Source organism: Neomonachus schauinslandi, chromosome 10 (assembly GCF_002201575.2).
Source record: "Neomonachus schauinslandi chromosome 10, ASM220157v2, whole genome shotgun sequence".
NCBI classification, from domain to species: domain Eukaryota; kingdom Metazoa; phylum Chordata; class Mammalia; order Carnivora; family Phocidae; genus Neomonachus; species Neomonachus schauinslandi.
Window position 1 is genome coordinate 106,775,700 of NC_058412.1, and position 11,934 is coordinate 106,787,633.

An 11,934-nucleotide genomic window follows, 5' to 3' on the forward strand; every position below is an offset into this window, starting at 1 on the left:
GGAGGGTTGCTGGAGTGGGGGGTGGGGTGGGAGGGATGGGGTGACTGGGTGATAGACACTGGGGAGGGTATGTGCTATGGTGAGTGCTGTGAATTGTGCAAGACTGTTGACTCTCAGGTCTGTACCTCTGAAACAAATAATGCAATATTTGTTAAGAAAAAAAAAAGAAGAAGAAGAAGAAGGTAGCAGGAGGGGAAGAATGAAGGGGGGGAATCGGAGGGGTAGACGAACCATGAGAGACGATGGACCCTGAAAAACAAACTGAGAGTTCTGCGGGGCGGGGTGGGAGGATGGGTTAGCCTGGTGGTGGGTATTGAGGAGGGCACGTTCTGCATGGAGCACTGGGTGTTATGCACAAACAATGAATCATGGAACACTTCATCTAAAACTGATGATGTAATGTATGGGGATTAACATAAGAATAAAAAAAAAAGTGGTTAAAAAAAAATAGCCCCTCCTCCATTTCCAGAGCCCAGCGGGCCGGGTCAACTCCTGGAGGCCCAAGACGTGGGGACTGTTATTATGGATCCCCGCTTTACTTAGGAGGGAAGGAGGGCGCGGACAGGTGAATGACTGGCCCACTGTCTCCCAGCTCAGTAAGTGGTGGCTCCAAATCTGAGCCCAGGCCTTCGGGGGCGCAGAGCCCAAGGTTCGCCCCTCTGTTCGCCTGCTACCCAGCAGAGCTGGCAAATGCTTGTAGAATGGCGACGTGGGGGCATCGCTTCGGGGCCGATGAATGAATGAATTTAGCACTAAACACGCCCTTAACCTGAAGCAGCAGATGCCTCCTGAGGATGAATTCATTGATCTTTCTACTTGGTTTGGCTCAACTTGTTTCTGTGTACGTTGAATCTTCAAACAAGACACATGTACTTGGCATGTTTTGACTGATTCCCAAGGTTGGTTTTGTTTTAAAAAAAAAAACACAAAACACTATATATGCTTTCGCTGGAACCAGCGAACAGGAACAGGAACACCTGTTCCACCGCAGACAGAAAAAAAGAGCGAGAATGGAAAACAGGGAAAGTGGCACATTCTCCATTTGTTAGGAGAGCCACGGAATTCGGTTTCCGGGCCTCGTCTAGCCTTGTTCTTCCTCTCCTCCTTACCTCTCTCAAAGATGTCCCCACTTCTGGTAGCCATCAGAGTGAAGTCTGGGGTATTTCCCTGTGGAGTTTAGCAAGAAGGTGGGCAACAGCAGCCTTGGAGACAATGTCCTGGGTTCAAGTCCTCGCTCCATCCCTCCCCAGCTCTTTGGCCCTGGGCCTGTCCTTCTCCTCTCTGACTTTGGCTGCCCTGGGTCTGGAAGGAAGGAAGGAAAGACTGGTTGTCTCTGAAGGCTCTTCCAGCTGAGATGGCCTATGCTTCTGAGATTCCCACAGATGCTAACCGCCCATGTTCAGCAATGGCCTTTTTGACTCGCCTTGTCCCTCTCATTCTTTCCTTAATGCTGTGCTGGCCCCGCCGGTTTGTGCCTTCCTGGGTAGTGGGCAGTTTCCCCTCTGTATTTCAGTGCAGTCAGGGTGGATCAGAGACCTCCCGAAGCTCACGTCTCTCTACCTGAGGAAGATGCCCAGGCTGAGAATTCTGGAGGGGGACATTTTCAAGATGACCCCCAACCTGCAGCAGCTGGATTGTCAAGACTCCTCAGCACTTACCTCTGTCCATACACACATCTTCCAAGACACTCCTCGCCTACAGGTCCTTCTGTTCCAGAAGTAAGTGTTTCTAAAACGCACGTGAATCACATAACTGATTTCTGCCCATTACACTAAGTTGAACACGTGTAACCGTTTTATAGCACTAACCAGACCTTCATTCCTCTCCCTCCGCTCCTTCTCATCCTCGCTGGACTTCTGTTCTTCCTCGTCCTTTGGGTGATATCTTGGTCAGGTACCGGGTAGTCCATCGGCCTAATAACCATGCAACTCAGTCCTGTCCAGAGTAATAGTAAAACTCCAAACTCTCATGCATGTAAAGTTTCCTTTAAGCCCAGGCTGAGAAACTTGCAGTGGGAAGAGGGTATGAGGCATCAGGTTCTTCTCTATTTCTGGATCCACCTGCTTCCCCCCCCAACCCCAGGGATTTATGCAGTTCAGCCCTTCCAAGATTTGAATGGGTCTAGGGAGGAAAGGTGAGAGGGTAGACGGGTTCTACTTGCAGTTGGAACCCAGGGTCAGTCCTTCCAGGCCTGGTTGTCCAAAGTGTCACTGTATTCACCCTCCTCATCAAGAGAAGCTCCTGTCCTGACTTCCGCGGGAAGGGCACCATCCCTGTGAAGATGACCCCAGGCCACCTCCTTTCCTGGGGCCCTCATCTGGGCCCCGGGAAGCACCTTTGCCCCATCATCACTTTAAAGTAGCCACCTCTCTCTTTCCTCTGCTAGCTCCAGCCACAACCAGAGTGTTCACTTTGGGGTTTGTCATGGGAGAAAAGGAAACAGAACACGCAGAGCACTTAGCTCAGCGCCTGGCACATGTTGTGTGCTGTACCATTCGTGAAGATGATATGGTGGCTGTGAAGAAGGTGACATCGTGTTGGTAATGACGGTGAACTAGTGACAGAGATGGTAATCGTGATGGTGATTGTGGTGGTGGTGATGTTGGTGAGAGGGATTTCCTCTCTGGCTCAGACTCCTCTTCTGAGCTTCAGACTTGTATGTAAGGTAGCAGATGTGGAGTCCCCCTGCCCCCGGCTCAAATCCTGACTCCATCCCCAGTCACACACCCCGTCTCTGCGGAGCCCAGGTTAAGAGTGCTTGCGATCCAGTCACTACCTTCAGCCAAGAGGTCTGTCTAAATCATAATCCGATTGAGTCTCCTGCCAAATGGAAACCTTGCAGTGCTTCCTGAAGGAGAAGGTTAAATTCCTTCTGGCTCATCCTAGTTCCCCCTCCCTCCCCCAACTGTACCACCTGTGCTCCAGCTGGTGGCGGGGAGGGGGGAAGGAAGCAGCCCCTTGCTTTCTTGGTGCTTTCAAGCGTCTCCATCTGCTCTGCTGGACCCTCTCTCCCCTTCGCAGCCTGGCCTACTCGCAGCTCTCCTTAGCTCACCCACAGCTTCCCCTGGGGGCTGTGCTAAATACCGAGTCACGTTTGGCTGCCCTGGCATGGCCGGCACGCACCAGTGAGGGGATGGCCACCTTCCTTGCTGCTCGGCCAACCAGTGTGCCCCAAAGCCCTCTGCGGCCCCCTCTGACATGCAGGAGGGAGGGGCAATAGTTCAGCAAAGAAGTGAAAAGAGGGGGCACCTGGGTGGCTCAGTCGGTTAAGCATCTGCCTTCAGCTCAGGTCATGATCCCAGGGTCCTGGGATAGAGCCCCACGTTGGGCTCCCTGCTCAGCGGGGAGCCTGCTTCTCCCTCTCCCTCTGCCTGCCACTCTGCCTACTTGTGCTCTCTGTCAAATAAATAAATAAAAATCTTAAAAAATAAATTAAAAAAAAGAAGTGAAAAGAGGTTATTTAGGAGAGCAAGTGAACCTTCTTTCACACTAGGGCTCTGTAAGTTCAGATGCAGAGACACGCAGCACACACCAGGATGTGAGCCAGGCCCTCCCGTACCTCCCGTGTGGGTGGTGATTCGACTTGATTTTATCACACGCAAGTTACATCGGTGACAGAAAGGGCCACCGGATAAAGAAAGGACTCATTTTCCTTATCTGTAAAATGAGCAAAGTATTATTCTGTCACTGAATTGTCGTAATGATGTCGGTGAGCTAATGAATGTAAAGCCCTGGGTAATGTTAACTGCTCAAAAAGACGATAATCCTTTTTCCTTCCCCCCCTTCAGGCAAAAAGAAAAATACTTCCTTGGCATGCTGACGTGCTAAGTAAATTCTCCTTCTAAGACTTCTACTCTAGCTCTGTGAAATCTGCTGAAAACAAGCATGCATATATGTATGTACTCATATTGTGCATTAAGCTTCCAGATAAATAGCACACACATGTATCTGGTGTTCCAGAGGGGACAACTGTCCGGTCCCCACCACCCCGGAGTGTTAGAGCAGGTATCTGGGGAGTGGGTCCGTCCTCACCTAGGACATGAGCATCTCCCACAGAGCAGCTGGGGAAGGCAGATGGTTCCCAGGCGGGTGGAGGAAAGCCAGCCTTTGGTCAGAAGAAACCTGAAGGTAAAGTGCAGCAACTGTTGCCCAAGATGAAGTATAACTGAGGCCAGGGGACTCAAGGAGTTGAGAGAGTTGAGGCCAAATGCTCTGTAAGACTCTAGGGAAGAAAGAGCCAAGTATTGGGAGGGGACCTGCCATTGCTGGGTGTGCTAGATCCTTTGCAAAATGGCCCCGCGTCATTCCTCCCATCCTGGTAGACACGCCCCTTTGCAATGTGACTTTGCAGCTCCTCCCACCAAGAATTGGAGTCTATTCTCCACCTCTTGAAGCTGGACTTGGCCTTGGGACATTAGCAAAAGGGACGTAAGTAGAAACTTGAAAGCAGTTGAGGATTGGAGCTTTCCCTTCCTGGCTGGTGGGGAGCCCCCCCTCCAGCCCCACCACCATGTGCACTAGCCTGGGCTAGCCTCCTGAATGATGAGGAGTATATGGAGGGAGGCCCCAGCAAACCTAGTTGAGTCTCCATATATGTGAGGCCATCCTAGATCTTCCAGCCCCACTGAGCTGGCCCAGACCACAAGAACCACAGACTCACGAGAAAGAACAAATATTTGTTGTTTTAAGCTACTAAGTTTTGGGGAAATTTCTACCCAGCAAGAGCTTAACCGATACGCTCCAGCGAGGCATCTTCCAAAGGACTGGTGTTGAGTGCCATCAACAACAGTTCAACTGCGATAGTACATACGCAAGAATGTTCTTGTTAATAAAGAGCTTCTGCCATTTCTTGTGACTGGTCTATAATAACAATATCTTACTTTTGTGTGGAGACTTACACTTTTAAACAGTTTCATCATCACAGACTCTTTTTGATATAACAAATGGGCAGGGGAGTACTGTCTCCATTTGATATGTGGGGTGATAGTGACTGAGTTGGGTTGGTATCTCCACTTTACAGATGATGAAAAAAAATGAAGTCTGAAGTCATTAAAGAGTTTTGTCCAAAGTAGTATCATCTAACCCCTAACAGAATGGTTTTGCAAGTGACACCACCATGGCTCTCTGGGAATAGTTTTGACTTGGTTTTTAAAGCCTGACTTGATTTTTTTGTGTTTCAGCTGCAACTTGAGTTCCTTCCCTCCTTGGAGTCTGCATTCCTCCCAGGTCCTGTCCATCAGCCTCTTTGGCAACCCCCTCATTTGCAGCTGTGAATTGTCCTGGCTCCTCAGGGATGCAAAGAGGACTGTCCTAAGCAGGTAACACATTTACAAAGCAGATGACTAAGAGGTGAGCGGAAATTCTCACAGCTTATGGCTTGCTCTTCTTGGGCAGGTTGGCAGTGTTGGGCAGGGTGGCCACTCCCCATGTAGTCACACTCAGGGTCCCCCAGTGATCAAGACTCTTCATTCCAGCCAGCCAGAGTGACAGAGAGCATGGAGGAACAGACATGATGGTTTTAATAGGCCAAGCCAGGAGGTGGGGCTCCTCACTTCCCCTGGCATCTCATTGGCCAAATGTCAGTTGCAGGCCACACCTACTATAAGGGAGGCTGGGAAATGTAGTCTAGTTTTGTGCCCAGTAGGAAAAAAAAAAACGGGCTAAGTGAACAGCTAGATTAACTCCACCAAGACAGTCTTATCTTTGTTCCATTTTACGGACAAGTGGGTGGGGGCCCAAAGAGAGGAGGTGCTTGCTTAGGTTCATGCGGCTGTTGGGTGGAGGAGGCAGGATCCATCTTCCTCCAAAATGGTGGGGGTGGCTCTTAACCACTGGGCCCCACTAGTGAGTCCGCAAGATGCAGCCTGGTCCCCTGCATCATTCAGTCCAAGGCCGATGGACTTACAGAGCTCTTATGGGACAGGGGAAAAAGAAGTCCTTCAAAGACTTCCCATTGGCTGTTGGCTAGAAGAGCTGTTTTTGCAGTGGGGAGCCATGCCCAGGCTGGCCACCAGGAGAGAATGGGGCCTGGCTGGGGACACCTCTGGTCATGAGTACCCTCAACCCAGCTCCACTAGCCCCTCTGGCTCCCTTTAGGAGACACCTCCCCCCATCCTGTGCAATTTTTTTTCATGTCCCACCCAAACCCAGCTGTGAGGTGGGAATCAGTCTGCCCCCATCCCCTTCATGTTACCTCGAAAGATAAGGCCCCAGGCCCTTTGCAGTGAAGGGTCACACTACAGTATTAGTGAAGAGGTTGAGAGTGCAGCCTCTTCACAGCACTTACTACTTTTGATTTTGGCTGCGTTACTGAACCTCTCTGTGCCTCTACTTCCTCATCTGTAAAATGGGGATAATAGTGGCTACCTCATAAGGTTATACAGATTAAATTAGTTGGTACAGTAAAGTGCTAACAGTAGTCACTAGCATATGGCAAGGACTCAGAAAATGTTAGCTCGTGTGAGTATTATTACTAGTAGTCAGCCAGGAAGCAGATAGGTGACAACAAAATGGCAGACTACACTTGGAGAACCGGAACCACCATTCACAGTGCCTGCCCTGGGTTTAGGTTCTGCCACTTGCTATCTCGGGCAGTTAGTTCCTCTTGCTGAGCTTCTCTTTCTTTCTCTGACCAATGGGAATGATGAGGGAAGCCCCCTCCACAGGTTGCCCTTAGGGTCAGGGAAGTGAAGGACGGAGAGTGTGCAGCCGGTGGTACCTGGCAGACATGTTGACGGAGTTTGTTGAGAGGGATTGTCTGCACCGAGGACTCAAACACCTTCTAACTGGTTGGCCTTCCCTTTAGGGCAGCGGACACTGTGTGTGTACCAGCTTCAGGGTCCCAAGACACCTTCTCGGCCCCTCTTTCGCTGACCCAGCTGCCCACTGTGTGCCATCTGGACCAAAGCACCACCCTCCTCCATTCCAGCTCGCCCTACTCTGTTCCCTTCGCCCACGCACCGTCTACGCAGGGTCTCACCACCCCACTGAGCACAGCACCCTCCACTCGACCGGTGGAAGGTGGGCAGAGCGTCACCAAGCCCCCCTCCCTCCCCGCGGATTCTGCCACGCAAACTGCATGGTCACACAGCGCCATCAAGGTGGGGACCGCCCCCTCCCCGGCCATCTCCACAGCAGATTCCAGCAACTCCGGCACTCTGCGCAGGGCTGCAAGCACAGCTGGGACAGAGCCCCAAGAAGAACACGCTGCCATGGTGGGCCATGCGCCTCACGTCTCAGCTGCCTCCACCGCCTCCGCCAGCAAACACCCTGGGCTCTTCCCTGCCCCCTGGAGCCCAGCGTGGACGCCGCAGCCCGACTGCACGACACAGGCCACCCCGCAGGCGCCCCACCCGAGTCCTTCCGAGGGCGCGATTCCCATCTTGCTGTTGGACGACTCCAGTGAGGAGGAGGAGGAGGGGCAGAAGGAGGAGGTAGGCGCGCTTCCCCAGGATGTCCCCTGTGATTACCACCCCTGCAAGCACCTCCAGACCCCGTGCGCGGAGCTGCAGAGGCGCTCGCGGTGCCGGTGCCCCGGCCTCAGCGGGGAGGACACCCTCCCGGACCCCCCCAGGCTGCAGGCGGTGACCGAGACCACCGACACGTCGGCCCTGGTCCGCTGGTGCGCCCCCAACTCGGTGGTGCGCGGCTACCAGATGCGCTACTCTCCCGAGGGCCGGCCGGGGAACCAGTCGGTGACGGTGGTGGCGGACATCTACGCCACCGCCCGGCAGCACCCCCTGTACGGGCTCTCGCCGGGCACCACGTACCGCGTGTGCGTCCTGGCCGCCAACCGGGCGGGCCTGAGCCAGCCGCCGGCCTCGGGCTGGACGCGGGCGTGCGCGGCCTTCACCACCAAGCCCAGCTTCGTGCTCATCTTCGCGGGGCTGTGCGCCGCCTGCGGCCTGCTGCTCGTCACCACCCTGCTGCTCGCCGCGTGTCTGTGCAGGCGGGGCCGGTCGCCACGCCCGCAGCGCCACGACACGCACCTGGTGGCCTACAAAAACCCAGCCTTCGACTACCCGCTCAAGCTCCAGACGCTCAGTTAGCTCAGCGCCCCCTCCTCCACTGGAACTCGAGCTGAGGAGCCGGCCGCCTGTGTGCCGAAAAGAAGATACAGAGGGTCAAAGGTGACCCTGTCAACTCAGAATGCCTCTAATTTCCTGTGAAGCCAGCACTCTGCCATGCAGTTTCTCAGTCCGAGGAACCACTGCCTTCCCTGCCTTCTACTTCTCTGTTCCCAGAAACATCAGGGTTCACACCAGACCACCCTAGTTGCCGCGGGTCATCCTTGTGTGTTATTTGGGTTTTTCAGCAGTCAGTGCCCCTTGGCGTCCAAGCGAATAGATTGGGTGTGAAAGTAGGAAGAGAGAAAACAGTTCACACAATTCAGTCTCTTTTGCCATATTGGAAGTGACATCCTCATTTCAGGGAAGTTCCCTTGTGGTCAAGCTCTGGCTAAGGCACCTGGATTCAAGGAAGCAACTCCAGTGGATTCTTCATCTGAGAACTGGGGGTAAGGGAGAACTACTGGTTATGTTTCCTGAGGCCGTCCTGGTTTATTGCGTTTATTGGCAAAAAAAAATGTGCTTCAAGCTTTGTAGTTATCTTCTGGGACCATCTGTGAAACACAAGGATAAGCTGTCCTTTTTAAAGTCATTTTTTACTGCACTTCTCCATAGTCTAAGTGGTCAAAGAAACTATGAACTCCTTTTCTTAAGAAAGCATAATAAGGTCACTTTCAAGACTTGGTCTTTTAAGAGAGAAGAGATGAACAAAAGAGAACCTCAGGGCTCTAGCTAGAGGCCAAAGCATTTTGCTCTCCATTGCATCAAACAATGCCTTCATGATTTGTATCTGAGTGTGGGCAACGCCTTCCGACACCCCTTTTCACTTGTATACCAACTTTAAAAAAATGATTTTATAAAATTACACTGTGGGTCCTATTTCTAGATTTTAATTTTCTACATTAGTATTTATTTCACTTCTCTGTGACTACTCTAACAGTTACCACAAACTGGGTGGCTTAAAACAACAGAAATTTATTCTTACAGTTCAGGCCAGAAAACCACAACCAAGGTGTCAGCAGGAGTGGTCTCTTCTGGAGACTCTCAGAATTGTTCCATGCCTGGCCTGGTGGCTGGCAGTCCTGGGTGCTCCTTGGCTTGCAGATAAAACCAATCGATGCCTCCATTGTCTTATGGCATTCTGTGTGCCCAATTTCCCTCTTTAAAAAAAATGTTTCTCCCCCCATGTTTACAGAGATATAATTGACATATAACTTTGTGTAAGTTTACAATATACAACCTAATGATCTGATACACATATATATTAGGAAATGAAGGTTACCTTCACCTCACATGAAGGACTTCTGAGACCTACTTTCTAAGCAGCTTTCAAGTATACATTAACTATAATCATCATGCTGTCTTCTGGGGATCATTAGAGCTCTAGAACTTACTCATAACTGGAAGTTTGTACCCTTTGACCACATTCACCCATTGTCCCCCACCCCTATGAACCACCAATCTACTGCTATTTCTAGGAGTTGGGTGTTTTTTGTTTTTAGATTCTACATATAAGTGGAATCATACAGAATTTGTCCTCTGCCTTATCTCACTTGGTATAATGCCCTCAAGTTCCATCCATATTGTTGCAAATGGGAGGATTTCCATTTTATGGTTGAATAATATTACTGTCTCTATATATTTATACCACATTTTATCCACTCATCCATTGACACTTGGGTTGTTTCCATGTCTTGGCTATTGTAAAGAATGCTGCAGTTGGGCGCCTGGGTGGCTCAGTTGGTTAAGCGACTGCCTTTGGCTCAAGTCATGATCCTGGAGTCCCTGGATCGAGTCCCGCATCGGGCTCCCTGCTCGGCGGGGAGTCTGCTTCTCCCTCTGACCCTCCCCACTCTCATGTGCTCTCTCTCATTCTCTCTCTCAAATAAATAAATAAAATCTTAAAAATAAATAAATAAATAAAAAGGAATGCTGCAGTGAACATGGGGTTCAGATCTCTTCTTCAAGATGATTTCATTTCCTTCCAGTATATACCCAGAAGTCAAACTTCCCTCTTAAGGACACTAAGCATTAGATTAAGGCCCACGCAAATCCAGTAGGACTTCATCCTAATATGATTATATCTGCAATGATCCCATTTCTAAGTAGGTCACAATCACAGGTACCAGGGCTTAGAACTTGAATATTATCTTTTCGGGAGACACAATTCAACCCCAAACAGCATTTATTTCTGTAAAAAAAAAAAATCAAGGAGCGCCTGGGTGGCTCAGTCAGTTAAGTGTCTGCCTTCAGGGGTGCCTGGGTGGCTCAGTCGTTAAGCGTCCGCCTTCCGCTCAGGTCATGATCCCAGGGTCCTGGGATCGAGCCCCACATCGGGCTCCCTGCTTGGTGGGAAGCCTGCTTCTCCCTCTCCCACTCCCCCTGCTTCTGTTCCCTCTCTCGCTGTCTCTCTGTCAAATAAATAAAAAACCTTTAAAAAAAAAAAAAAGTGTCTGCCTTCAGCTCAGGTCTTCTCTCAGGGTCCTGGCATCCAGCCCCAGGTCAGGTTCCCTGCTCAGCGGGGAGACTGCTTCTCCCTCTCCCTCTGTCCCTCCCCACCCCCAGGTTCATGCTCTCTTTAATAAATAAAATCTTAAAAAAAAAAAAAAATCAAGTTTGGGCGCCTGGGTGGCTCAGTTGGTTAAGCGTCTGCCTTCGGCTCAGGTCATGATCCCCGGGTCCTGGGATGGAGCCCTGGGTCAGGCCCCCTGCTCAGTGGGGAGTCTGCTTCTGCCCCTCCCCCCACTTGTGTTCCCTCTCAAATAAATAAGATCTTTTTTTTTTTTTAAAGATTTTATTTATTTGACAGAGAGAGACACAGCGAGAGAGGGAACACAAGTAGGGCGAGTGGGAGAGGGAGAAGCAGGCTTCCCACCAAGCAGGGAGCCCGATGTGGGGCTCGATCCCAGGACCCCGGGATCACGACCTGAGCCGAAGGCAGACGCTTAACGACTGAGCTACCCAGGTGCCCCAATAAATAAGATCTTTAAGAAAAACAAAACCCAAAAGTTTGATTCCCACGTATCGTTTCCAAAACCATGCTGCAGAAACTCAATATATCCCAAGTTTGACCTCAATAGGTATTTGAAGTTTAGAAAAGGCTTCCCAAAATTCTAAGGTGGATCCCAAGCAAGTTTCATCAGATATGTAACCAAGAGAATTGGACTAAGCAATCTTTTAAGATATCTACCAGCTCCTGATTAAAAATCGGAAAGCAAAAGCCAAAAATGTGACTAGCATGGACTACAGACACCTAATCATCTCAATGCCTTTTTTATTAGCTTACTATCAGGATTGAATCAGTTATATGGAAGCACCAAAATGAATTTGTCGTGCTTGGCTCTGTATGAATATACAAACCTGCCTAATACAATTCCAGTGTTTTGTAAACTAGCAGAATTCATGTTGTATGACAGTCCAATATCTAAAACCCTCAAGAAACTTGCACCATTTTTCTTAGGGTTGAGGTTTATTAACCAGAGCCAGATTAAGACCGTCATACTAAAGAGACTATGGGCCCAAGACATAAGTAACTCCAAAGAGCATCAACACTGAGCCAGGAAATAAATGTAACGAAGTGCAAAACCCTCATTTCTCCCATAATTTATCTCGAGTTCTCTCACTTTAAAACATTTTTGTGCTCCCACTTTGCTAGTGCCAAGATGTGTTCAATGTGCCTCTTGGGTGGGAATTCCACCTCTAGCCCCCCCCCCGGCCTCCCAAGCTAGGAGACTACACAGGGGATTCCGGAAGGGGAGAACGGCCAGCCACAGGCCATCCTCCTCTTCCCTCCCACCACCCTCCATCGGATTCAGTGACACGGTCCCCTGCTGCAGGCTTCAGTGCGTTTCAAGCCAACGGCAACTCA

The 11,934-nt window shown here is 50.4% G+C and overlaps 1 protein-coding gene across 1 annotated transcript in view; it reads left to right on the top strand.

The window, feature by feature from the left end:
- Positions 1–8,048, top strand: part of LRRN4 (leucine rich repeat neuronal 4) — a 9,146-nt gene extending 1,098 nt beyond the window's left edge. Inside the window, exons 2-4 of the mRNA XM_021689340.1 lie at positions 1,514–1,718; positions 5,181–5,318; positions 6,806–8,048. Coding sequence (XP_021545015.1) covers positions 1,514–1,718; positions 5,181–5,318; positions 6,806–8,048 — 1,586 coding nt within the window. The remainder of the gene's footprint in view (positions 1–1,513; positions 1,719–5,180; positions 5,319–6,805) is intronic.
- Positions 8,049–11,934: the final 3,886 nt, after the last annotated feature.